This window comes from Melanerpes formicivorus, unplaced genomic scaffold (assembly GCF_026170545.1).
Source record: "Melanerpes formicivorus ecotype bairdi unplaced genomic scaffold, bMelFor1.0.p_v2 SCAF_87, whole genome shotgun sequence".
NCBI classification, from domain to species: Eukaryota; Metazoa; Chordata; class Aves; order Piciformes; family Picidae; genus Melanerpes; species Melanerpes formicivorus.
In genome coordinates, this window is record NW_027142439.1 from 595210 (window position 1) to 620666 (window position 25457).

Consider the following 25457-nt stretch of genomic DNA (forward strand, 5'->3'; position numbering starts at 1 on the left):
TGCTTTGCCCGTTACAAAAGGAGGCTACCCGTGTGCAGAGGGTGAGGTGCTCTGCTCACCCTCTCCGGGCCAAACATCAAACAGGAGCCTCCTTTGTGCAGGTGAAACCAGCCAAACACACCTGAGGCCTCCTTTTGCAACGGTCCCTGGTGGTGGTAAGGATTTCCACTTTCATAGTGCGTGGTTGTGGGCTCAGAACTTGTCACATCTCTCTTTCCCTCGTGCCTCAGCTGAGGAGCTCTGTTGCTTTTACCCCCTGCTTGCATGTGTTGTTTCACACACAGATCTTTGTGGAGCTTGGGGCTGTGGACTTGGGGCTTCTAAAGCCTGCTCTTATTCTCCACACTTCTGAGAGCAGTAGTTTTCCCCCTCAAGATGTAGAACTCCTTCCTTTAGGATGTAGTAAGGGGCTCTCTCACATTGCCTTCAACAGGTGATTCATTTACCTGTGTTGTCCCTGAGACCTGGCTGTGGCTGCCTAGCATGAAGGGAAGGTGGAGCACAAGTCCTCCCATCCTGGAGGCTGCAGGGAGGGCTAATAGCTTTCAGTGCTTTGATAAAGAATGGATGTCTGTACTGCAGATGTTTGGAGACTGGAGTTCACAGCAAGATCCCTCCCACTGTCCTGCAGCCCTTTCAGCATGCTTGCCTGTTGTTTACTGATGGTGGTGTGATTTCTGGAGTAGTTTTGTGTGTTCCATAAGACTCCAGCCTGTGACTGCTCTGCCATGGGGCTCTGCCATCAATCTGGCAGCAAGGGAGAGTTCTGGTTTATATTAAAATGTCTTTTATGACTTGATCTTCACAACAGACTTCAAAACACTTGCATCCTGTTTAAAATTCACACTGGTTACTATAGCTCTCATTGAACTGTCTTCTGAGGCTTCTGAAAGTCATCTTGAAACCTATCTGCTGTACATGTATCTGATCAGCTGCTGCTAGGACAGAACTGCTACCACTGCAAAACTGTGTTGTTTATTGAATAATCAACAGCTTTGAGGGAATGCATCAATATCCCAGGGACAGCAGAGCAGGCAGGTTAGCAGCCTTCTGTGTGTGTGGAGCCTGGCTTGACAGGCTGGAGAGATGGGCAGAGGCCAAGGGCAGGAGACTGAACACATCCAAGTGCCAGGTGCTGCACATTGGCCACAGCAACCCCAGGCAGTGCTACAGGCTGGGGTCAGAGTGGCTGAGAGCAGCCAGGCAGAGAGGGACCTGGAGGTGCTGGTTGATGGTAGGCTGAACATGAGCCTGCAGTGTGCCCAGGCAGCCAGGAGGGCCAATGGCATCCTGGCCTGCATCAGGAAGAGTGTGGCCAGCAGGAGCAGGGAGGTCATTCTGCCCCTGTACACTGCACTGGTTAGGCCACACCTTGAGTCCTGTGTCCAGTTCTGGGCCCCTCAGGTTAGGAAGGAGGTTGAGCTGCTGGAAGGTGTCCAGAGAAGGGCAACAAAGTTGGTGAGGGGTTTGGAACACAGCCCTGTGAGGAGAGGCTGAGGGAGCTGGGGTTGCTTAGCCTGCAGAAGAGGAGACTCAGGGGAGACCTTCTTCCTCTCTACAGCTCCCTGAAGGGAGGTTGTAGCCAGGCAGAGGTTGGTCTCTTCTCCCAGGCAGCCAGCACCAGAACAAGAGGACACAGTCTCAGGCTGCACCAGGGGAGGTTTAGGCTGGAGGTTAGGAGGAAGTTCTACACAGAGAGAGTGATTGCCCATTGGAATGGGCTGCCTGGGGAGGTGGTGGAGTCACCATCCCTGGAGGTGTTCAGGAGGAGACTTGCTGGGGTGCTTGGTGCCATGGGTTAGTTGATTAGATGGTGTTGGGTGATAGGTTGGACATGATCTTGAAGGTCTCTTCCAACCTGGTCTGGTTTGTTCTGTTCTCAGAGATCTTAACCCCATACAGAATTCCAGGATGTTCTTCAGTTCTCCCTCAAGCTGAAATTACAGAAACCTCTCTGCCACTCCAGTGGTTCCTGTTCATGGGGGGTCCATTTCTCTTCTAAACCAACCATAACCAGCAACATTTCAGAGCAGGTTTTATCCTGTCTGCCCAGTCTCTTGGGTAACACCATGAGTTAGTTTGAAGGTGCCATACTGTATAGTCTGGCCACAGACTCTTGGAGCTCTTGTGTACCATCTCCTGTGAGAAGTCAGATGTATCATAACTGTTCTGGCAGAGTCCAATTGCCATTCTTGCTGTTCCCCCCCACCCCCCAGTGTGTTCCTGTGTTCTGGGAGATCAGAGTTTCATAGTAGGCTTGTGCAACATATTAATTAGGTGCTATGTATGCAGCATAGCTTCATCTGGGAGAGTTCCTGTTCAAAGACATTTTGCTGCTTCTCAGGCAGGAGGGAAGAATTCAGTACTCCAGTGAAGTGGAGAGTGCATTCATTCCTGAGTGCTGATCCCTCAGCAGGTAACACCTGCCTGGTCATCTGTGCCTGCAAAGTGAAGGACTTCTTGGAGGGAGTTCTGTTGCCAACTATGAATTAACTGAAATACCAACTCTGATGCCAGCAGAGTCAACTCTGACATGGCAAACAACTGTGGAAATGCATGAAATAGAGTTGAGTCTGTAGGTCTTCACAGCTGTATTGATCCCTTCTGCAGGGGTCATAGAATAGAATTAACCAGCTGGGAAAAGACCTTGGGATCATCCAGTCCAAGCTATCACCCAGCACCATCTGATCAACTAAACCATGGCACCAAGTGCCTCAGCCAGGCTCTTCCTAAACACCTCCAGGGATGGTGACTCCACCACCTCCCAGGGCAGCACATCCCAATGACCAATCTCTCTCTGGGAAGAACTTCTTCCTAACCTCCAGCCTAAACCTCCCCTGGCACAGCTTGAGACTGTGTCCTCTTGTTCCGGTGCTGGCTGCAACCTCCCTTCAGGGAGTTGTAGAGAGCAGGAAGGTCTCCCCTGAGCCTCCTCTGCTCCAGGCTAAGCAACCCCAGCTGCCTCAGCCTCTCCTCACAGGGCTGTGCTCCAGACCCCTCCCCAGCAATATTGAGACTAGAAAACAGTTGCTGGAAATGCAGGCAGGAGAAGCAAGAAGCTGCCACGCTGCTGTAGCTGGCTGTCAGAGCACAGAGCAGCTCTTAAATACCTCTGAGTACTTGACTGATCTTGTGCTGCCTTGAGCAGTGAAGGGGAGAGACTCCTGTAAGTGTTAAATTAATGTTTCAGGCCTTTAATGGTTTTATTAAGGCATATCTGATGTTCCTAAGTGAGTGAAAACTCTGATGGATTTGGCCCAGCTGTTTGAGTTTGAAACTCCAGCTCAGTGTTTGGTATTTAAGCTGTTACCAGTCTATTAAAGGAATTGCTTTAAAGCTGGTACTTTGGCCATCAGTCTGACTCTTAGATGTCCTTTGGAACTATTGTTTTTGAACAATGGTTGCTCACAGATCCTCATGAGCCTTGATGAAAGTCATGACCTTTGAAAGTCCCAAAAGCCCTGACCAAAGGGAAAGAACTGGTAGTGCCCTTCTGTATTACTGGGTCAGGTGACTAAATTCACTGGCAGCTGGGTTTGGTGCTTCTGAAAATGCAAAGGCTCTGCTGAGATCATAGAATGTGTGATGGATGGGGAGTGCAAGTGTTAGAGGAGAGTGGTGGTGAATGGTGCCACAGCCAGCTGGCAGCCAGGCACCAGTGGTGTGCCCCAGGGAGCAGTGCTGGGCCCTGTGCTCTTTCACATCTTCATTGATGATCTGGAGGAGGGGGGTCAAGTCAGTCATCAGCAAGTTTGCAGATGACACCAAGTTAGGAGCAGATGTTAGTCAGTTAGAGGGCAGAAGGGCTCTGCAGAGGGACCTTGACAGGCTGGACAGATGGGCAGAGTGCAACAGGATGGCATTCAACAAGTCCAAGTGCCAGGGGCTGCACTTTGGCCACAGCAACCCCATGCAGAGCTACAGGCTGGGATCAGAGTGGCTGAGAGCAGCCAGGCAGAGAGGGACCTGGGGGTGCTGATCGACAGCCACCTGAATATGAGCCAGCAGTGTGCCCAGGTGGCCAAGAAGGCCAATGGCATCCTGGCCTGCATCAGGAAGAGTGTGGCCAGCAGGAGCAGGGAAGTCATTGTGCCCCTGGACTCAGCACTGGTTAGGCCACACCTTGAGTCCTGTGTCCAGTTCTGGGCCTCTCAGTTTAGGAAAGATGTTGAGACACTTGAAGGTGCCCACAGAAGGGCAACAAAGCTGGGGAGAGGCCTTGAGCACAGCCCTGTGAGGAGAGGCTGAGGGAGCTGGGGTTGCTTAGCCTGGAGAAGAGGAGGCTCAGGGGTGACCTCATTGCTCTCTGCAACTCCCTGAAGGGAGGTTGTAGCCAGGTGGGGGTTGGTCTCTTCTCCCAGGCAGCCAGCACCAGAGCAAGAGGACACAGTCTCAAGCTGTGCCAGGGGAAGTTTAGGCTGGAGGGGAGGAAAAAGTTCTTCACTGAGAGTGTTGTTCACCATTGAAATGTGCTGCCCAGGGAGGTGGTGGAGTCACCATCCCTGGAGGTGTTCAAGAGGGGATTGGATGTGGCACTTGGTGCCATGGTCTGGTCATGAGGTCTGTGGTGACAGGTTGGACTCGATCCTCGAGGTCTCTTCCAACCTTAGTGATACTGTGACACTGTAATTGTGGCCTTCCAGGATCTGAAGGGGGCTACAGGAAGGCTGGGGAGGGACTTCTCAGGATCTCAGGGAGTGCTAGGACTAGGGGGAATGGAATGAAGCTGGAGGTGGGGAGATTGAGGCTGGAGGGGAGGAGGAAGTTCTTCCCCATGAGAGTGGTGAAGCCCTGGACTGGGTTGTGCAGGGAGGTGGTTGGGGCCCATCCCTGGAGGTGTTTAAGGCCAGGCTGGCTGAGGCTGTGGCCAGGCTGATGTAGTGTGGGGTGTCCCTGCCCATGGCAGGGGGGTTGGAACTGGCTGATCCTTGTGGTCCCTTTCAACCCTGACTGATACTACTCTGAACATGTCATTGTTAGTCTCTGACTTGGCAATTTTTTGGGGTCCTTTTTTTGCCTCAGCTATTCCTTGATTTTTCCCAAGACTGCTGCCCCTGGAGCCGATATTGAAATGTCTGTGGGGATAACAGCAGGCTTCAATCAGTTTTCTGTTGCTGCATGGGTAATGCTGAGTACTTGCACTTCTAAAGATCGCAGTTGCTCTTAAATTGCTTTGCCTGGATCCTTAGGAGGGAATAGGTGTGAGAGTGTATTGATCAATCCTGCTGAAACCTTATTCAATGTAGTTTCTGACAACAGTGACTCATTAGTTTGGATAGCCTTCAGGAGGCAGCCCTTTCTCTTGCTAATGGCATGGTCTTCTGGCTTGAACTGAGGCTGCCTCGGAGCACCATGCAAGCTGGGGTGAGCTGGCTGTGCCTCTCGCTGGGACCTGCTGTGAGCGGTGCAGAGCTCAGTGGTGCTCCCAGCGTGTTTGTTCTGAGCACAGAAAGGCTTCAGCTGGGGACAAGAAATGGCAACCACTGTAACTGAGCTGCTTTGTGACTTGGAACAAATGGTCATAGACTAGAATAGAATAAATCAGGTTGGGAGAGACCTTCAAGATCACAGTGTCCAACCTATCATCCACCACCACCTAATCAACTAACCCATGGCACCCAGCACCCCATCAAGTCTCCTCCTGAACACCTCCAGGGATGGTGACTCCACCACCTCCCCAGGCAGCCCATCCCAATGGGCAATCACTCTCTCTGTGTAGAACTTCTTCCTCACCTCCAGCCTGAACCTCCCCTGGCACAGCCTGAGACTGTGTCCTCTTGTTCTGGTGCTGGGTGCCTGGGAGAAGAGACCAACCACTGCCTGTCTACAACCTCCCTTCAGGTAGTTGTAGAGAGCAATAAGGTCCTGAAGCTGTCAAACCATTAGAGAGGATGCCTGTTGTGTACCAGTTGGTTTGAAGGCTTTGAATCCCTTGCTAAGCTAAAGGGGCACAAGCAAGCTTGCCAGCTTGCCCTGGTATCCATGCTGGGTTTTGGTTAACTTCTAAACAGAGTTATGTGAGACCTTTTTTCTTCTTCTTGGTGCATCTATAGCCTTGGAGCTGCCAATTGTGGCTGAATGAGAGAACCAACCCTGTTGTACCTCATCATAATACTTAGCAGTCAAGCAGGATGATCAGTTATTAAGAACTTAGGTGCTGCTTCCTTAGTACTTTTTTCACCACTGCACCTTCAGAGGGAAAAGTCTGTTCCTGCCAAGAATTCACACTCAAATTACTCCAGCAGCTCTTCAGAGTAAAAGAGATACCCAGTGAGCCCCTTTGCCTACCTCAGGCAGTCAGCTGAACTCCTCAGGGGAGCTAGTTGCCACTGAATTTCCAGCTATAAGAAATCAGTAGTGTGTAGCTTGTTCAGAATACTTCATAAGCAAATCTTTTGGACAACCAGACTTGAGAATTTGAAGCTGCTCCTCAGTGTGCTGTGGCCTGGTTGGCAAAGTGGGACACAAGCTGCCACAGGTTAAACAGAGCAGTCGAGTTACCAGCCTCCAGAGTGTTTGTTCAGTGCTCTCTGTGGTTCTGATCTGTCTGGAAGCAGGTAACAGAAGTGTCGTTGTGTGCTTGTTAGACTGGGCTTGTATGATGCTGGCTTAAGCTGTGAGCAGTGCCTGTGTGTTTCCCAAGGTGTTGGTAGTGAGGCCAGGTTGATCTGTTCCCTACTCACACTTAAGAACTTGGGATTCCACACTTTCTGTCTCTCCCTTTCCCCTGTGGGATGGTAAGCTGAGGCTGAAATGAGCTGCTGGATTATTTTTGCTTTTGCAGGCAGCAGAACCTCACAGTGATCAGTCAGTTGCCAGAGTATGTTGTAAACAGACTTCTTTCTTTACACCTTGGCATCCTGTGCTGCTTGCCAGTGCGTTTCAGCACATAGCTGTAGGCTGCCAGAGAGCTGGTGGCGTGTGCTCCGGCCCTCACTGGCTCACTGCATGGCTGCAATCATGGGGCTGGGCTGAAATGATTCCCTGTCCATTCACAGGCAGTGATGTTGCTGTGTGCTTTGAAGAATGGGATATTTATGAGCTGTGTAAGTTCACAGTGGTTTATTTGAGTAGCATATTGCTAAAGGAACAGCAAGAGACAGTAATTGGATTAGTGTCTCTTTGGAATGGAATAGACCAGGTTGGAAGAGACCTTCAAGATCATCACATCCAACCCATCAACCAATCCAGCACCACCTAAACAACTAACCCATGGCACCAAGCACCCCAGCAAGTCTCCTCCTGAGCACCTCCAGGGATGGTGACTCCACCAGGTCCCCAGGCAGCCCATTCCAATGGGCAATCACTCTCTCTGTGTAGAACTTCTTCCTAACCTCCAGCCTAAACCTCCCCTGGGGCAGCCTGAGACTGTGTCCTCTTGTTCTGGTGCTGGCTGTTGGTGAGGGGTTTGGAACACAGCCCTGTGAGGAGAGGCTGAGGGGGCTGGGGCTGCTTAGCCTGGAGAAGAGGAGACTCAGGGGAGACCTCCTTGCTCTCTACAACTTCCTGAAGGGAGGTTGTAGACAGGTGGGGGTTGGTCTCTTCTCCCAGGCAGCCAGCACCAGAACAAGAGGACACAGTCTCAGGCTGTGCCAGGGGAGGTTTAGGCTGGAGGTTAGGAGGAAGTTCTAGACAGAGAGAGTGATTGCCCATTGGAATGGGCTGCCTGGGGAGGTGGTGGAGTCCCCATCCCTGGAGGTGTTCAGGAGGAGACTTGCTGGGGTGCTTGGTGCCATGGGTTAGTTGTTTAGGTGGTGTTGGATTGGTTGATGGGTTGGACAGGATGATCTTGAAGGTCTCTTCCAACCTGGTTTTTTCTATCTTCTCTCTTCTATCCCATACTTTTGGATCCTTTCTTTCAGGAGCAGAAGCTTCTAGCATGCTGGCAGTAGTGAAAGGCACTGCCAATAGCAAACCAAGGGGGTTTTTGTTACAGTGAGGCTAGTTGAGTATCTTGGTGGGATCACAGGCTGTCTTGCCTTGCATGTGTTTCTGTCTGAAATGGTTTGTATTCAAAAGTTTAGCTTGTGGTTGTTTGCTTCTGCAATCTTGCCTGTGTGGCTGAGCTGCTTTGCTCAGGCTGTAGCTGGTTCTAGTCAGGTCAGTGTTCCTTAATGCATAGTGTTAGTTCTTAACCCAGGGCTTGTGGTCACAAGGTACAATCATAGAGTGGTTGGGATTGGAAGGGCCCTCCCAAGGCCATCTGGTTTGTCCAACCCCCAGTGCCATCCTCCACTAGATCAGGTGTCCAGAGCTCTGTCATGCCTCACTTTGAATCTCTCCAGAGATGGAGCCTCAGCCACCTCCCTGAGCAACCTCTTCCAGTGTTCCACCACCTCATGGTGAAGAGCTATGCAAATGCTTTAGCTGGTCACACAGTAATTAAATCATGCAGAAAATCAGCCTTGGGAGAGGGGGAGCTGGCAGCATCTCTGGTTTCAGTTGCTCCTCTGAGCAGCTGCTGGTTTTGCAGTGTCTATCACTCTCCAAGTCCTGCAGTAACTTTCTGCCCCGTTTCTGTGTACATGTATTGAACAGAGATCTGCTGAGTGCCTGGCTTCACATGGGGTACCTGCAGAAAGACCCCTAAAGCCCCAGCACTGTGCAGTACAGCAGGATAAGCACCTTGAGCCTCCCTGTTGTGTTGGTGGCTGTGGTGTCAGTGTAATGACTGAGCAGAAGCTCACAATTTATGACAACACTGTAAATGGAATTGCTTTTCCCCCTTAGGGTCGAAACCCTTTCTTCCTGGAGCCAGCAATAATCATCACAGTCACTGATGGAAGTAAATTAACTACTACCAGTGGGATACAGGAAGAGGTAAGCTCTGACCTCTGTTTGCACTGATGTGCACTGAATGTTGTGTTGGGATGCTGCCTGCAGTAGGAGCATAAAGGACTGCTCAGAAGTGTGTTCATTCACAGCTTAGGCTTGCATGGCTTGCCTCTCAGTTTGCAGTGATTTTGTGCACTGGGACTGCAGAAGTCCAGGTTGCTTCTTCCATGTCACAGTATTGCTAAGACTGGAAGAGACCTTGAGGATTGAGTCCAACCTGTCACCACAGACCACATGACCAGACCATGGCACCAAGTGCCACATCCAATCCCCTCTTGAACACCTCCAGGGATGGGGACTCCACCACCTCCCTGGGCAGCACATTCCAGTGGGCAATCTCTCTTGCTGGGAAGAACTTTCTCCTCACCTCCAGCCTAAACCTCCCCTGGTACAGCTTGAGACTGTGTCCTCTTGTTCTGGTGCTGCTGGCCTGGGAGACGAGACCAACCCCCACCTGGCTACAGCCTCCCTTCAGGTAGTTGTAGAGGGCAATGAGGTCTCCCCTGAGCCTCCTCTTCTGCAGGCTAAGCAACCCCAGCTCCCTCAGCCTCTCCTCACAGGGCTGTGCTCAAGGCCTCTCCCCAGCCTTGTTGCCCTTCTCTGGACACCTTCAAGTGTCTCAATGTTCTTCCTAAACTGAGGAGCCCAGAACTGGACACAGGACTCAAGGTGTGGCCTAACCAAAGCAAGAGTCCAGGGGCACAATGACTTCCCTGCTCCTGCTGGCCACACTGTTCCTGATGCAGGCCAGGATGCCATTGGCCTTCTTGGCCCCCTGGGCACACTGCTGGCTCATACTCAGGTGGCTGTCAATCAGCACCCCCAGGTTCCTCTCTGCCTGGCTGCTCTCAGCCACTCTGACCCCAGCCTGTAGCACTGCCTGGGGTTGCTGTGGCCAAAGTGCAGCCCCTGGCACTTGGACTTGTTGAATGCTATCCTGCTGGACTCTGCCCATTTGTCCAGTCAGTCGAGGTCCCTCTGCAGAGCCCTTCCGCCCTCTAACTGACCAACATCTGCTCCTAACTTGGTGTCATCTGCAAACTTGCTGATGACTGACTCCATCCCCCCATCCAGATCATCAATGAAGATGTTAAAGAGCACAGGGCCCAGCACTGCTCCCTGGGGCACCCCACTGGTGCCTGGCTGGCTGTGGCACCATTCAGCACCATATCACTGATGCCAGAAGCATGCAGTGCAGCTGTTGGTCCCATTGCTGTTTCTCTCACTTTGCTGTTTCTGTCCAGAGGGCTCATGGCTTTTCACATACGTTAGCATTGCTCCCAGTGCTCTATTCCTGTATTGCATTCTTACAGTACACCGTCCCCCATAGCAAACTGCTGGCCAAGCTGTCAGCCCATGGCTTGGACGGGAGCACACTGCGATGGGTTAGGAACTGGCTGGAGGGCCGAGCCCAGAGAGTGGTGGTGAATGGTGCCACATCCAGCTGGCAACCAGTCACTAGTGGTGTGCCCCAAGGATCAGTGCTGGGCCCTGTGCTCTTTAACATCTTTATTGATGATCTGGATGAGGGCATCGAGTCCATCATCAGTAAATTTGCTGACGACACCAAGCTGGGGGCAAGAGTTGATCTGCTGGAGGGTAGAGAGGCTCTGCAGAGAGACCTGGACAGGCTGGACAGATGGGCAGAATCCAACGGCATGAGATTTAACACATCCAAATGCCGGGTTCTGCACATTGGCCACAACAACCCCATGCAGTGCTACAGGCTGGGGTCAGAGTGGCTAGAGAGCAGCCAGGCAGAGAGGGATCTGGGGGTGCTGGTTGATGGTAGGCTTAACATGAGCCTGCAGTGTGCCCAGGCAGCCAAGAGGGCCAATGGCATCCTGGCCTGCATCAAGAACAGTGTGGCCAGCAGGAGCAGGGAGGTCATTCTGCCCCTGTACACTGCACTGGTTAGGCCACACCTCGAGTACTGTGTCCAGTTCTGGGCCCCTCAGTTTAGGAAGGATGTTGACTTGCTGGAACGAGTCCAGAGAAGAGCAACAAAGTTGGTGAGGGGTTTGGAACACAAGCCCTATGAGGAGAGGCTGAGGGAGCTGGGGCTGCTTAGCCTGGAGAAGAGGAGACTTAGGGGTGACCTTATCACTCTCTACAACTACCTGAAGGGAGGTTGTAGACAGGCGGATGATGGTCTCTTCTCCCAGGCACCCAGTACCAGAACAAGAGGACACAGTCTCAAGCTGCGCCAGGGGAGGTTCAGGTTGGATGTTAGGAAGAAGTTCTATACAGAAAGAGTGATTGCGCTATGGAACGGGTTGCCCGGGGAGGTGGTGGAGTCGCCGTCATTGAAGGTGTTCAGAAGGAGACTTGACGGGGTGCTTGGTGCCATGGGTTAGCTGTTTGGGTGGGTTGGATTGGTTGATGGGTTGGACACGATGATCTTGAAGGTCTCTTCCAACCTGGTTTGGTTTATTCTAATAAAGTTTATTCTAAATGTGCTAATTTCTCAAGGCATTATGAAGGTGCTGCCTTCTGAAGGCACTGAAGGTGACCCCTGCTCTTCCTTCCTGCAGGACAAAAGGCAGGTTTCTTGAACTGCCCTGCCATATGCAGCTACAGGGTGATATATTTCATACCCAGCACCAATTTTCTTCAGGTGTTTTGTTATAGCTGTAGTGGAAGGAACAGTTTTTACTTCCATCCTTCATTTCCAAAGCATCCAAGGGCTGTTCTGTGTTCCAGGAGTGATCCTTTGCTTTTGTCAACATGTCCCCTATTTGGACTTGCAATTGGTGTAGCTGGAGCATCCTTCCCAGTTTCTGATGTGAAAATGAGAGCTCACAGAGTGACACAGCTCTGGAGATGCAAAAGCCTGGTGCTGCTTTTCAAGGAGAAAACTTTTGGGTCACTTTCAAATGCCTCTTGTTCTTTGGGTTTGATTTTGGAGAGGCTTTGGAGAGTTAGTGTTGGAAGTGCTCCTATCCCACTGGCTGTGACCACAGTGCTTTGCTCCCTGTGTAAAGGTTTGCTGGACTAAGGCAGTGTATTTTTATAATAATAATGAAAAACCAGGTTGGAAGAGACCTTCAAGATCTTCGTGTCCAACCCATCAACCAATCCAACACCACCTAAACAACTAACCCATGGCACCAAGCACCCCAGCAAGTCTCCTCCTGAACACCTCCAGGGATGGTGACTCCACCACCTCCCCAGGCAGCCCATCCCAATGGGCAATCACTCTCTCTGTGTAGAACTTCTTCCTAACCTCCAGCCTGAACCTCCCCTGGTGCAGCCTGAGACTGTGTCCTCTTGTTCTGGTGCTGGCTGCCTGGGAGAAGAGTCCAACCCCCACCTGGCTACAACCTCCCTTCAGGTAGCTGTAGAGAGCAAGGAGGTCTCCCCTGAGCCTCCTCTTCTCCAGGCTAAGCAGCCCCAGCTCCCTCAGCCTCTCCTCACAGGGCTAGTCCTTTTAAAACTTGTGTAGAGGAGAGCTGACAGAGCTCTGGGATTTTGTGAAGCCAGCATGGAACCTGCAGGCAAGCTTTCCTCAAGCTTTGTCATTCAGATGAACCTTTGCATTCTCACCCATGAAATCAGCTTTATCACTATGGGAACACTGTCCTTTGCCCTAGTGTGAGGCAGCCAAGCTTAAACCTTGTTCCAGAGCTCTTGCTGAATCCTTCAGCTGTCCTCTTCCTTTGTGGAATCCATATGCATTTTGCAGATACAGCCTTACCCATTCAGGACTACTCCTGTAAGTCTCTGCTGGCTGTGGTTCTGCAGACTGAAGACAGAAATGATGCAGTGTACACAGTTACCATCTCCTCCAGGACAAGTTAGGATTTTCAGCCCTGTCCCAGGGCTGGTGCACTGAAGAGTGTCAGCATCACTTCTGTGATCAACATGGCATGTTGGCCAGATTCTGGGGGTGCTGGTTGATGGTAGGCTGAACATGAGCCTGCAGTGTGCCCAGGCAGCCAGGAGGGCCAATGGCATCCTGGCCTGCATCAGGAAGAGTGTGGCCAGCAGGAGCAGGGAGGTCATTCTGCCCCTGGACACTGCACTGGTTAGGCCACACCTTGAGTCCTGTGTCCAGTTCTGGGCCCCTCAGGTTAGGAAGGAGGTTGACTTGCTGGAGCGAGTCCAGAGAAGGGCAAGGAAGTTGGTGAGGGGCTTGGAACACAGCCCTGTGAGGAGAGGCTGAGGGAGCTGGGGTTGCTTAGCCTGGAGAAGAGGAGACTCAGGGGAGACCTTCTTGCTCTGTACAACTACCTGAAGGGAGGTTGTAGCCAGGTGGGGGTTGGTCTCTTCTCCTAGGCAACCAGAACAAGAGGACACAGTCTCAAGCTGTGCCAGGGGAGGTTTAGGGTGGAGATTAGGAAGAAGTTCTACACAGAGAGAGTGATTGCCCATTGGAATGTGCTGCCTGGGGAGGTGGTGGAGTCACCATCACTGGAGGTGTTCAGGAGGAGATTGATAGGGTGCTTGGTGCCATGGGTTAGTTGATTAGGTGGTGTTGGGTGACGCGTTGGATGTGATGATCTTGCAGGTCTCTTCCAAGCTGGTTTATTCTATTCTGTCAGTATATCCACAGTTTTTTTGCCTGAGTCTTGCATTAACATTACTTTCTTAGTCACTTGTGCTTTGTCTCCTGGAGACCCAAGGAGCAGGGTGGGCTGAAGGTGGGCCTGTGCTGCCGAAAATGGTCTGACCAAAGGAGCACAGCTGCAGGGCAACAGTTTTCACTGCTGAAGTTCTGAAAATACTGTATTGATTCTGAAGGTTAAATCAGTTGTAAGGATGGGTTGTTCCCACTTGGCTTTGTAGCTCAACTCCATGCATTGTGTTGCCTTGAAATGTTTGCAGCCTTGATTATAAGATGGTGTCTTGCTGGCCATCTACCTGAGCTGAGTATCTACAGAGAGGTTGCTGGCCTGCTTACCTAGAGTGGATTGTCACCACTCTGTAACCTGACTTTTACTGCTTTAAAAAGATGCATATTCACAGGCTGAAATTGCTTTCCAGCTGCATTTGCCCCTGAATTCCCCTCTGCCTGGGAGTGAGCTGACCAAGGAGCCCTTCCGGTGGGATCAGAGGCTGTTTGCGTTGGTTCTGCGGCTGCCTGGCATTACGGCGCCCGAGTCGGAGCAGATGAGCGGGGTGCCGGTGGATGACTCTGCAATCACACCCATGTGTGAAGTGACAGGAGGTGAGTGCCCTGCTTCCCTCTGTTAGTCCCCACATGGGAAAAGGAGCATTAACCCAGTTTAGCTCCATTAATCAGGTATGTGGTTAAATAAGTGTTTGTTCTTACATGGTCTGCAGTCACTCAGAGTTCCAAGGCAGCTGGCTGGCAGGCACTTATGGCATCACAACTCCAGACAGGTTGTGGAAGAGCATGAGTCTGCCTTCTCCAGCAGTTTGAGGAGAGAACTTTGCTCTGTGCACCTTGGTATTGCAGTTAGAAGTCTTAAGAACTAAATCTATTCTGCAGTTCAGTTTTGCTACCTCCCTGACACACTCTGAGCACCAGGTGCTGAAACTGAAGGAAATGTGTTGGCTTGGGGAGGTTTGGTGGTTGGTTTGGTTGGGCTTTTTTGTTTATGTTGGGGTGTTTTGGTTTGGTTTCATTTTGTTTCTGGTTTTCTGTTGGTTTGGTTTGGTTTGGTTTTGTGTGGGGGGTGTGTGTTTCTCTTCTTTTTTCCTCTCCAGAGCATGCAGAAGGCAAGGCAGAATTCCTGCAGTGTGGAATGCAGAGTTTGGCAGCACTGATACTTTTCCCTCCATCCAAATTGCTATTCCCAATCTCTTAGGAATTCCATTCCAGATCAAAGTCAGGAATTGATTGTATGATTTGTTTGTGAAAGCTTTGGATTACATCCCATACCCAAACAGATCATTCTGAAGCCTTGGAGGGGATGTGCTAGCAAGCAGAGGGATGGAGAACTCTGAAAGGATTTGATTCCTCTGCTTTCTGCCTGGTGTAGGCTGTACCAGCAGTGTTTGGAGTTTGTGGACAGCTGAGTGTTGATGTCTGTCACAAGGGGGAGCCCATTTTCCATGAATGCAAGGAAGAATTTGAGTTAAAGTGATGAAGGGGCTGAAAGCCAAACGTTTCCAATGAGTTGTGTGTGTAACTGTTGCTGCTTGAACACAGAGGAAGTGTTCTGTGGAAGCTCTAAAGCAGTGCTCTGGGCACAGATGGGTCTGTGGCAGGTGAACAGTTTTGGATGATCCCAGTTGGAATGACCATGGAGCACCCTTAACCTTGACCTTTTCATTCTAGGTCGCTCCTACTGTGTGTGCTCTCCAAGAATGCTGAATCAGTGTCTGGAGTCACTGGTGCAAAAAGTGCAGAGTGGAGTGGTCATCAATTTTGAGAAAGCTGGCCCAGATCCCTCACCCATTGATGGTACTGAAGAGTTCTTTACACCTTGGGATCATATGACTGGCATGGGAGTAGTGATAGCATGAAGTGAACCTCATACTCAGCACTGGTTAGGCCACACCTTGAGTCCTGTGTCCAGTTCTGGGCCCCTCAGTTGAAGAAGGACATTGAGATGCTTAAATGTGTCCAGAGAAGGGCAGTGAGGCTGGGGAGAGATCCTGAGCACAGCCCTGTGAGGAGAGGCTGAGGGAGCTGGGGTTGCTTAGCCTGGAGAAGAGGAGGCTCAGGGGAGACCTTCTTGCTCTCTACAACTCCCTGAAGGGAGGTTGTAGCCAGGTGGGGGTTGGTCTCTTCTCCCAGGCAGCCAGCACCAGAACAAGAGGACACAGTCTCAAGCTGTGCCAGGGGAGGTTTAGGCTGGAGGTTAGGAAGAGGTTCTTCCCAGCAAGAGAGATTGGCCATTGGAATGTGCTGCCCAGGGAGGTGGTGGAGTCACCATCCCTGGAGGTGTTCAAGAGGGGACTGGATGTGGCACTTGAAGCCATGGTTTAGTTAGTCATGAGGTGTTGGGTGACAGGTTGGACTTGATTATCTCTGAGGTCTCTTCCAACCTTATTGATTCTATGATAATATAATAGTTGCCCAAACACAAGGCAAGCCACTGCAGTTCAAAAGACATTATCACCTAAAGGCCCTGCTGTGTCTGAAATGCTGTTGTGCTTCAAAGTGCTGGCTGTAGCTGCCAGAAGATGTGTGAAACCTCTGCATTTGGTAGTCTGCAATGCAGTTACTGGTGTTGAGCACAGTTAAATGTGTTCATGTGGTTTAAGCAGTAGTTTCCAGCCAGCTGGAGATGTTAACAGCTTGGTAAGGAAATACTTTGGGTTGATACCCTTAGCCCTTTCTGCTTAAGGTAGTAGAATGGCTGTGTTCAGGCAGCAAATCTAGCTGTGCAGCATTCATTCTTGTTCTCCAAGGCTTAACCAGGCCCCTCTTAGGATGCTACTGGCAGGTATTGGTGGGATTTTAATCCTGCTTTGCTAGAACAAAAAGTTAGTCCAGCAGTCTCACAGTACCACCAAGGGTGGAAGAGACCTCAAAGATCATCCAGTCCAAGCTGTCACCACAGGCCTCATGACTAAACCATGGCACCAAGTGCCACATCCAATCCCCTCTTGAACACCTCCAGGGATGGGGACTGCACCACCTCCCTGGGCAGCACATTCCATTAGTTCTGTTTGTATCAATCTTCTTGTTACTTCTTAATGGATGGAGGATTGAAGGTTATTTGGTGGTAAGGATGGAAGGAGAAAAACTGATGAAGAGCTCCAGGTAGTTGGCTTTCTCAGCTCTGCTCCTGTGAGTGCTCAGTGTTCAGTTTCTCCTGGTTTCTGGGGTTCTGCAGGAGTGCTTACTGACAACTCTCTGCTGTTCTTAGAAATGAGAAGTGCAGGAAGAGCTTCCCCAGGGGTGTAGTTCTTAAACTCTTGACAGTAGTTGTGTAATACTGTTTTGCCTTGCAACACTGTTCTGACTCAAAGCCTTCTTCTTCCCTAGATGGACAGGTGGAAATATCTAGACCCTTTGGACCCCAACCTTGGCACAGCTGTCACAAACTTATTTATGTCAGGCCAAACCCTAAAACTGGGGTTCCTATAGGTCATTGGCCTGTTCCTGAGTCCTTCTGGCCAGATCAAAATTCTCCAACACTGGTATGTACTGGAATTTGCTAAAGCAAAGGCTTTGCTCATGAGGGAACAGTCCAGGCTTTCCTGTTCACTGGTTTATAGCATCAGGTCCATGCTCACTGTAGCTGCTGTGAAAGCAGTGTGACTGAGGCAGGCATGGCATATATAAACCCAGGCTGAGTTACCTCAGGTGAATTACTGATGAGCAAACAATGCTAAGGGGTTTTGCTTGTCAGTGACTCAGCAGCACTGCCTGTAACAGGCTGGTTCATTGTCTGGATACATGCATGTGGGGTTTCTTTGTGAACTGCTCCAACACCAAACCAGATAGAAGGAAACACTGGGATAACAGACTAGTGAGCATTATTGCCTTGCACATGGTGCTAATAGGAGATAGAATAATTATCCCAGTTGTGAGTTCTTGTGATAGTTCTGTCTCCATTCTAGCAGCTGGAAGTAACTCCCTCTGTTCTTGTGCAGTTTAGCTATGCCTTCACATTTTCTCAGGCACAGAGAGACTCACCTTGTTTTGTTAAGTACTACACACAGAATTAATTTTGTTGTTTAGCCTGGAGAAAGAGATGGGATACTGGAAGAAACCTCTCCCCGGAAAGGCTCCTCAAACACTGGGAAAGGCTCTGCACAGAGGTGGCTGAATCCCCTGCCCTGGAGGGGTTTCAAAGATGCAGAGGTGTGGTGCTGAGGGATGTGGTTCAGCACCAGAGCTGGTACAGTTAGGTAATGTTTGGGCTCAATCCTAAGGGTCTTCACCCAGAGTGATTCTGTGATTGTGATAGGACATTGCCTTTTTGGTGTGAGAGCTAATTCTTAGTATAAGAAAATGGGTTTTAATAGTTTTGCTGGTCTTTAAAGCTCATTAAAGAGGAAAGAAAGCAGTTCATAGTATCACAGTATCAGTCAGGGGTGGAAGGGACAACAAGGATCATCTGGTTCCAACCCCCCTGCCATGGGCAGGGACACCCCACACTAGATCAGCCTGGCCACAGCCTCATCCAGCCTGGCCTTAAACACCTCCAGGGACAGGGCCCCAACCACCTCCCTGGACAGCCCATTCCAGGGCTTCACCACTCTCCTGGGGAAGAACTTCCTCCTCACCTTCAGCCTCAATCTCCCCACCTCCAGCTTCATTCCATTCCCCCTAGTCCTAGCACTGCCTGAGATCCTGAGCAGTCCCTCCCCAGCCTTCCTGGAGCCCCCTGCAGATCCTGGAAGGCCACAATGAGGTCACCTGGGAGCCTTCTCTTCTCCAGACTGAACAGCCCCAGCTCCTTCAGTCTGTCCTCACAGGAGAGGTGCTCCAGCCCTCTGCTCATCCTCCTGGCCCTGCTCTGGACACCTTCCAGCACCTCCAGATCCCTCTTGCAATAGGGGCTCCAGAACTGGAGGCAGGACTCCAGGTGGGGTCTCCCCAGAGCTGAGCAGAGGGGGAGAATCACCTCCCTTGCCCTGCTGGCCACACTTCTCCTGCTGCAGCCCAGGATCTGCTTGGCTTTCTGGGCTGCAAGTGCACACTGAGAGCTCCTGGTGAGCTTCTCCTCCCCCAGCACCCCCAAGGCTCTCTCCTCAGGGCTGCTTTCCAGCCAGTCCCTGCCCAGCCTGGATTTGTGCCTGGGATTGCCTCCACCCAGCTGCAGGACCCTGCCCTTGCTCTTGCTGAACCTCCTGAGGGTGCATGACTGCCCTGCCTTTCAGGATGATTTTTATTGAGTGTGCTGACTGGCAAACTTATTGCACTTCTCATAAACTTTATCTCCTTTGCAAACTCTGTAAAGTCCTTTGAAATACAGGTTGCTGAGGAGTAGCACAAGCATGGAAACTCAGCTGTGTTTACAAGCTTGATCTTGCTGGTATCCCATTCAGTGAAGGATGTTCTAAAGCCATTTAATACCCAAAATGTTATTGTGTGCTGGGTATGACAAAGCTGCTTCCAACAACTGCCTGTGGCATACCTGCTTTCATGCACTGTATGGAGTGGTACAGCTTGTCTGCTCCTGCAGATCTGGGTTGAGATTGCTGAAGCAGCTCATGCCAAGTAGAGCTGTTGAACTAAATCTGCTAAAAGCATGAGGCTGACTTGCCCAAATGGCAGGAAGAAACAATTGCTCTCAGGAGCATTTATAGCTCTGATAAGTGCATGAGGCACTGGATATTGCCTGTGCAGCTCAGTTCCTGTTACACACTGAGCCTTCTTGTGCAATGCTGGGGAGCTAAGCTTGCTGATAGTGGTTCCAAGGTTTTGTTTTCCTCCTGAAAACAGTGTCAGACCTTAGCATTTGTTGTAACTCTTTGTACTGCAGGGTTCATAGTTAGATTTTTTTTGTCTTTCTCCCTGTTACCTGATCCATAGTGGCAGTGTCTCAAATGGTCCTGTCCCAACAACTTTGTGTGCTGTAGGCAATGATGCTATCAAGGCTTCAAGTGCATATGAAATACTGCTAATTATGTTGGCAGATCAGCATGTAAATGGCTGCTCCCTCTGCACTGGGGTAAAAATAGTTCTGCTCTCCAGCCAAGGGTTATTTGACTTTGCAAGATGTAACACCCAATGTCTTTTGCAGCCTTTTCCCCCCCACCCCCAGTATAACTGCTGTAGGAGTTGTTAAAAACATGCCACCACAACCCCTGATTGGAGGCATCTGGGAAGAGAGTCATGCTGCCTGCAATTGGGTGGGCCTCCTGTTTTGGGTGCACTTGGGCAGTTTGCCTTCCTCAGAGTGGAGAGGAATGAAGCAGGAGGTGGGGAGATTCAGGCTGGAGGTGAGGAGGAAGTTCTTCCCCATGAGAGTGGTGAAGCCCTGGAATGGGTTGTCCAGGGAGGTGGTTGGGGCCCTGTCCCTGGAGGTGTTTAAGGCCAGGCTGGATGAGGCTGTGGCCAGGCTGATGTAGTGTGGGGTGTCCCTGCCCATGGCAGGGGGATTGGAACTAGCTGATCCTTGTGGTCCCTTCCAACCCTGACTGATACTGTGAGACACTTGAGGCAAGACCAGCTCTGTGGACAGATAACATTTGGGTGGTTCATCCTAAAAGGAAGAAGCTGGAGCTTATATATGTAGAAAAATGACTTTGAAGGTGAAGTTGTAGGTAGGTTCAAGAAACCCTGTGTCTCTCTAGTTCAGATTTGTTAGGTACCTTCTTCACTTACTCTCTTTAGAAGGGAGGCTTCCCTTTGGAGCTCTTTCCCATGTTTTAGTGGCCTTGGGGAAGGCTCAGGGTAAGTATAAAAGTTTATATTCCTCTCCTGAAATGCAGGTCCCAAGTCTCCTCACCAAAGAAAGAAAATCAGCCTTCCCTTTCAGCAGATTTCAAACGTGTTTTTAACTTGAATTTGGAACTCAAGGCCTTTTCCCTGTGCTTGGAAAAGCACAATCTGAACATGTTAATTGCTTGAATTGAAATACTCTCACCTGGGTAAAATGTCTGTTCTTCTAGAGCTTGGGGGGTTTCTGAATTCCTGCTGCTCTTGGTCACAATTCAGTTGGAGTTTTCTAACTCTTATATTTGCCATGAAGGAAAAGTGCTGGAGGAAGTCAAATGCAAAATTCCAGTCCCTGCTCCTGTGGGGGATTCAAATGGGCATGCCCCAGAGCAGCATGGAAGATTTGGGTGTTTGTTTTTCCCCCTACTGGGATCTATTTCCATGTGCAAAGTGTTTTGTGTATATGCAGAGAGCTTTACTTTCATACTGTTCCAAGCTTACCAGGTGGAACAAGTGACACTCATTTGGGAAATAAGACTCCTTCAGGTTTTAAGACTGTGCTAACAGCATGAACAACTGTCTGAAGGGAGGTTGTAGCCAGGTGGGGGTTGGGCTCTTCTCCCAGGCACCCAGCACCAGAACAAGAGGACACAGTCTCAAGCTGTGCCGGGGGAAGTTTAGGCTGAGTTGGCCTTTGGAATGTGCTGCCCAGGCAGGTGGTGGAGTCACCATCCCTGGAGGTGTTTAGGAAGAGCCTGGCTGAGGCACTTGGTGCCATGGTTTAGTTGATCAGATGGTGCTGGGTGATAGGTTGGACTTGATCTCTGATGTCTTTTCCAACCTGGTTAATTCTATTCTATTCTGCTGGGATTCACTTCCATTTGCAGAGCATTTTGTGTGTGTGCAAAGAGTTTTGCTTTCATCCTGTTTTAGACGTGCTAGTTAAAACAAGTGACACTTATTTAGGGAATAAGAGTCCTTAGCAGCCAGGCAGAGAGGGACCTGGGGGTGCTGGTTGATGGTAAGCTGAACATGAGCCTGCAGTGTGCCCAGGCAGCCAAGAGGGCCAATGGCATCCTGGCCTGCATCAGGAAGAGTGTGGCCAGCAGGAGCAGGGAGGTCATTCTGCCCCTGGACACTGCACTGCTTAGGCCACACCTTGAGTCCTGTGTCCAGTTCTGGGCCCCTCAGTTTAGGAAGGAGGTTGACTTGCTGGAAGGTGTCCAGAGAAGGGCAACAAAGTTGGTGAGGGGCTTGGAACACAGCCCTGTGAGGAGAGGCTGAGGGAGCTGGGGTTGCTTAGCCTGGAGGTGACTCAGGGGAGACCTTCTTGCTCTCTACAGCTCCCTGAAGGGAGGTTGTAGACAGGCAGAGGTTGGTCTCTTCTCCCAGGCAGCCAGCACCAGAACAAGAAGACACAGTCTCAAGCTGTGCCAGGGGAGGTTTAGGCTGGAGGTTAGGAGGAAGTTCTACACAGAGAGAGTGATTGCCCATTGGAATGGGCTGCCTGGGGAGGTGGTGGAGTCACCATCCCTGGAGGTGTTCAGGAGGAGACTTGCTGGGGTGCTTGGTGCCATGGGTTAGTTGGTTGGGTGGTGTTGGATGATAGGTTGGACACGGTGATCTTGAAGAAGGTCTCTTCCAGCCTGGTTCATTCTATTCGGGTTCTAAGACTGTGCTAACAACATTCATTGCTTAGGCCACATTAGCAATAAGAATAGAAGCTGTATTGACTATACTCCTTTAAATAGATGTGTTTTCAAAGGACCTATGCTACTTTATTTGCTACAGCCCAGTTGAACTGTGTTGCTGTGCAGGCTCGCTAACAGTGCACTGCTTCTCTTTAGCCCCCCCGCACATCCCATCCTGTGGTGAAGTTTTCCTGCACTGACTGTGAGCCCATGGTCATTGACAAACTGCCCTTTGATAAGTACGAGCTGGAGCCCTCACCACTGACCCAGTTTATCCTGGAGAGAAAATCCCCTCAGACCTGCTGGCAGGCAAGTGCAGCGCGTGCTGAGCGGGGGCTATTTATGGAGCCCTGCTTGCCCCGGCCGCCGCTCGCTCAGCAGAGCGGGGCGTGCGGTGTCAGCACGGGGCTCTGGGCTCCGCATACAGTGTGCTGTGTTTCCTTGCAGGTGTATGTGAGCAACAGTGCCAAGTACAGTGAGCTTGGCCACCCCTTTGGTTACTTGAAAGCAAGTACCGCGCTCAATTGTGTCAATTTGTTTGTGATGCCTTACAATTACCCAGTCCTGCTCCCACTGCTAGGTAAATACCACTTGTCAATGTTGTCTTGGGGGGTAAGCAATTGAACAACTGCTCTCACCTAAAGAGATTGCTGCAGTTAGTGCCAGTGGTATCACACAGCTGTAGAATGCTGGTGTGTTTCTCATCTCTAACTTGTTTACTTGTAACTTGTTTTACTGACCTTCACAACTCACTCTTAACCATTTAAGATGACTTAAACATCCTTCTTTCAGATATGTTTTGGTCTTACTGCTTTCATTATTGTAGGAGCCATTTTTTTCCTGATCTGTTACCTTATTTGTTGCTTTGGTTTGATAAGTCATTGATTGGGTTCCATCACGTGGCTGCGCCACGGATCTCGTGTGCATGTATTCAGTTTAGTCATATGCATGTTAACATCCATACATTAGTGTAAGCATTGAGGAGCTTCTCTGAGAGTTTCTGTTGTTAGGAAAAATGATGTCATGCCTCTTGTTTTGTTGCATCTCTTTGTGACCCTCAGATGATTTGTTTAAAGTGCACAAGGCAAAGCCCACGCTGAAATGGCGGCAATCATTTGAAAGCTATTTGAAGACAATGCCTCCCTATTATCTTGGGGTAAGATGACTTACTGTGTTAAGGTTTCTGGGTTAGTCTTTAACTGGTTATCTCTCCACTGTGGGGGTGTGTCATGAGTGGAGTTGAATGTGCTGCTGCTCTTCATACTGTGCTGCTGCTCTTCACACTGTGCTGCAGTCATGCCAGCTTCAAAACTGGAAGTACTGGCTGGGTCCACTAAACTATCATGGGGCTGGCAGTTCAGATTGTAACATGGGAGGCTTCCTGTTCTGGTTGCTGCTCCTGGGGTCCTGGTTCTTTGGGTGTTGCCTTTTCTGCTGGGATGGGAGGGTAGTTTTCTGGCTTGGGCTTTTGGCTGGTTTGCCTTTGCTTGCTGCTGCTTTGTGCTGTGCTGCTTCTGAAATAGACAAAGGTAATGCTGCATTTTGTACTATGTTTGTCTATTCTTATCTCACTTTTGTGTCTGTGTCAACCCAGGGCTTTTATGTGTTGCTTTTCCCTCACATCTGTGCTGGGAAAATAGGCAGGTTAACCCACTGGTTCAATTTGCCCAGTTTTGTTATGATTTAAACCATTCTAGCTTGTTCCCTGTTTGCAGTGGAATATGTATTAGTTATAGGAGGAATAGCTAAAGCACATGCATGATGATACCTACTGGTTGTGCTGGAGTACTGTGGGAGACTTGAGACCTGAATGGTATGAAAATCTCATCAGCTGTGACTTGTGTGTAGAGATGCTGTCTCTGTTAACAAGTGATGCTGTGTGCAGGGGACATTGCTTTAAAGCAAGAACACAAAACTGTTGCCCTGAAAGTCTTTGGTTTTCTTCTTTTCTGACTTTGAGGACCTTGGGTTCTGTCTGAAATGGATACAGTTAGCTGAAGCATGTATACAGCACTTGCCAAGTTAAATCTGACTGTACAATGTGATTTGTTTCAGCCTCTGAAGAAAGCTGTGAGGATGATGGGAGCACCAAACCTTATAGCTGACAATGTGGAATATGGACTTAGTTACAGTGTCATTTCATATCTCAAAAAGTTGAGTCAGCAGGTAATGTTGAAGCAAAAGAGCAGTGAAAACTAATTCTGATATCAGGATGATCAAGTTGAATAGCTTTGGAGAAAAAGAGGGCAGAAAGATCAAATGAATACCTTTCCCATATGCAATTAGCTAAAGAGGCATTGTTGGTTTTCTGAGTTGAAAGAAAATTTAACAGTTAAATATAGAGTTTATAGGCTGTACTATAAAGATAGATACAGAGGTGCAGATGGAGTGGTGTTTTTAAGAAGCATTTGAACTTGTACAGGCAGTAACATGCTTTTGTCCAAAAGAAAACATGTTGTCTTACCTTCAGTACTAAAGATGTTCTAGCCTACTTCCAGAGCACAGAGATTTGTGCTTTGTGCATTTGACTCAGGGAGTGTCCTTTATTTGGCTTGTGAAAAGGAGTGGAAAGAGTTCAGTTAACATAAACTAGCATAATTCAGAGTCTCTAATAAGGATACAGATGTGGCAAGGGACTTCCTGAATTCACTGACTGTTTGGGATAGTGCCTGTGTCTTTGACTAGTCTCCTGCAGCAGCTAAAGCATTTCTACCCTGCTCCTCCACTTCATTTTGTTGAGCTGTGCATGTTAAGCTTTCTTGTTAAGATCATAAAGTAATGCTTAAGATCATGAAGTAGGCCTGAAACTTCAAGGAGCAGTAGTGCAAATACTTATAACCTAGCTAATGAGTTCTTATGGACCAGCTTTTTCTTCAAACATGAATATAAATTATTGTTTGAGGAGGCAAACCTCTTGAAGTTTCCAGTATATCCTGTTCAATCACAGGCAGATTGCTCAGTGTGCTGAGCTGGCCACTCAACCTTAAGATGCCTTAGGCTTCTAAAATGTAGTGATACACACTGCAAATTGCACTTCAAGCTTTTCTGAAAGGCACTGCCAGTAAAGACTTGGTATCCTTAGTAGATCTTCAAATTTTGAGTAGTCTATAAATTCCTGTGAGACTGCAAAAGCAGCCTTGGCAGGTGTATTTACCATTTTGGCTCTTTGTTCCAGGGTACTCTGCCCAAGGGCTGTCATTTGTGAACATGTTTAACTTTGGGACAAATCTAACAGGATAGCAGGGCCTAGGTCTGTCTAGCCTAACAGAATTGGGTATTATGATGTAATTCCTTATTTAGTCATGTTATGAATATTTGTATAGAGCTTTGGGGGGGAGGGAGGGGAAAGCTGCTACTATTGTGTGACTGATCCCAACTAGAGTTGTGGGAGCATCAGTCTGTTGAGAGTTGCAGTGTTCAGTGGTTACTGTAGGGAACAGTCTGTGTGCATGCAGACAGATTGGAGATTTGCTAGTCAAGTTATGGCATTTGATGAAAATAAAAGCATTGCATGCATATTGGTGCTTAGATACCACCATGGGCAGCAGAGGAGAACTATGCAGAAGACCTAGGCACAGAGTGTTGACTATATTGCAAACTGTAGCGAGCGTTAAGCGGTTATGTGTTGAGCACTCCTTAAGCACTCGTCCTGGTTATGGTGGTCATAGTGTGTTAGC

At 49.6% G+C, this 25457-nt stretch overlaps 1 protein-coding gene across 4 annotated transcripts in view; it reads left to right on the plus strand.

Moving 5' to 3' along the window:
• The window catches only part of INTS6 (integrator complex subunit 6), a 53745-nt gene that overhangs the window by 17685 nt on the left and 10603 nt on the right, over positions 1-25457 (plus strand). For all 4 annotated transcript variants that reach the window (XM_068165307.1, XM_068165304.1, XM_068165305.1 and 1 more), the window contains exons 4-11: positions 8731-8820; positions 13822-14005; positions 15083-15208; positions 16742-16896; positions 21937-22089; positions 22228-22360; positions 22842-22936; positions 23836-23946. In XM_068165307.1, coding sequence (XP_068021408.1) covers positions 8731-8820; positions 13822-14005; positions 15083-15208; positions 16742-16896; positions 21937-22089; positions 22228-22360; positions 22842-22936; positions 23836-23946 — 1047 coding nt within the window. The remainder of the gene's footprint in view (positions 1-8730; positions 8821-13821; positions 14006-15082; positions 15209-16741; positions 16897-21936; positions 22090-22227; positions 22361-22841; positions 22937-23835; positions 23947-25457) is intronic.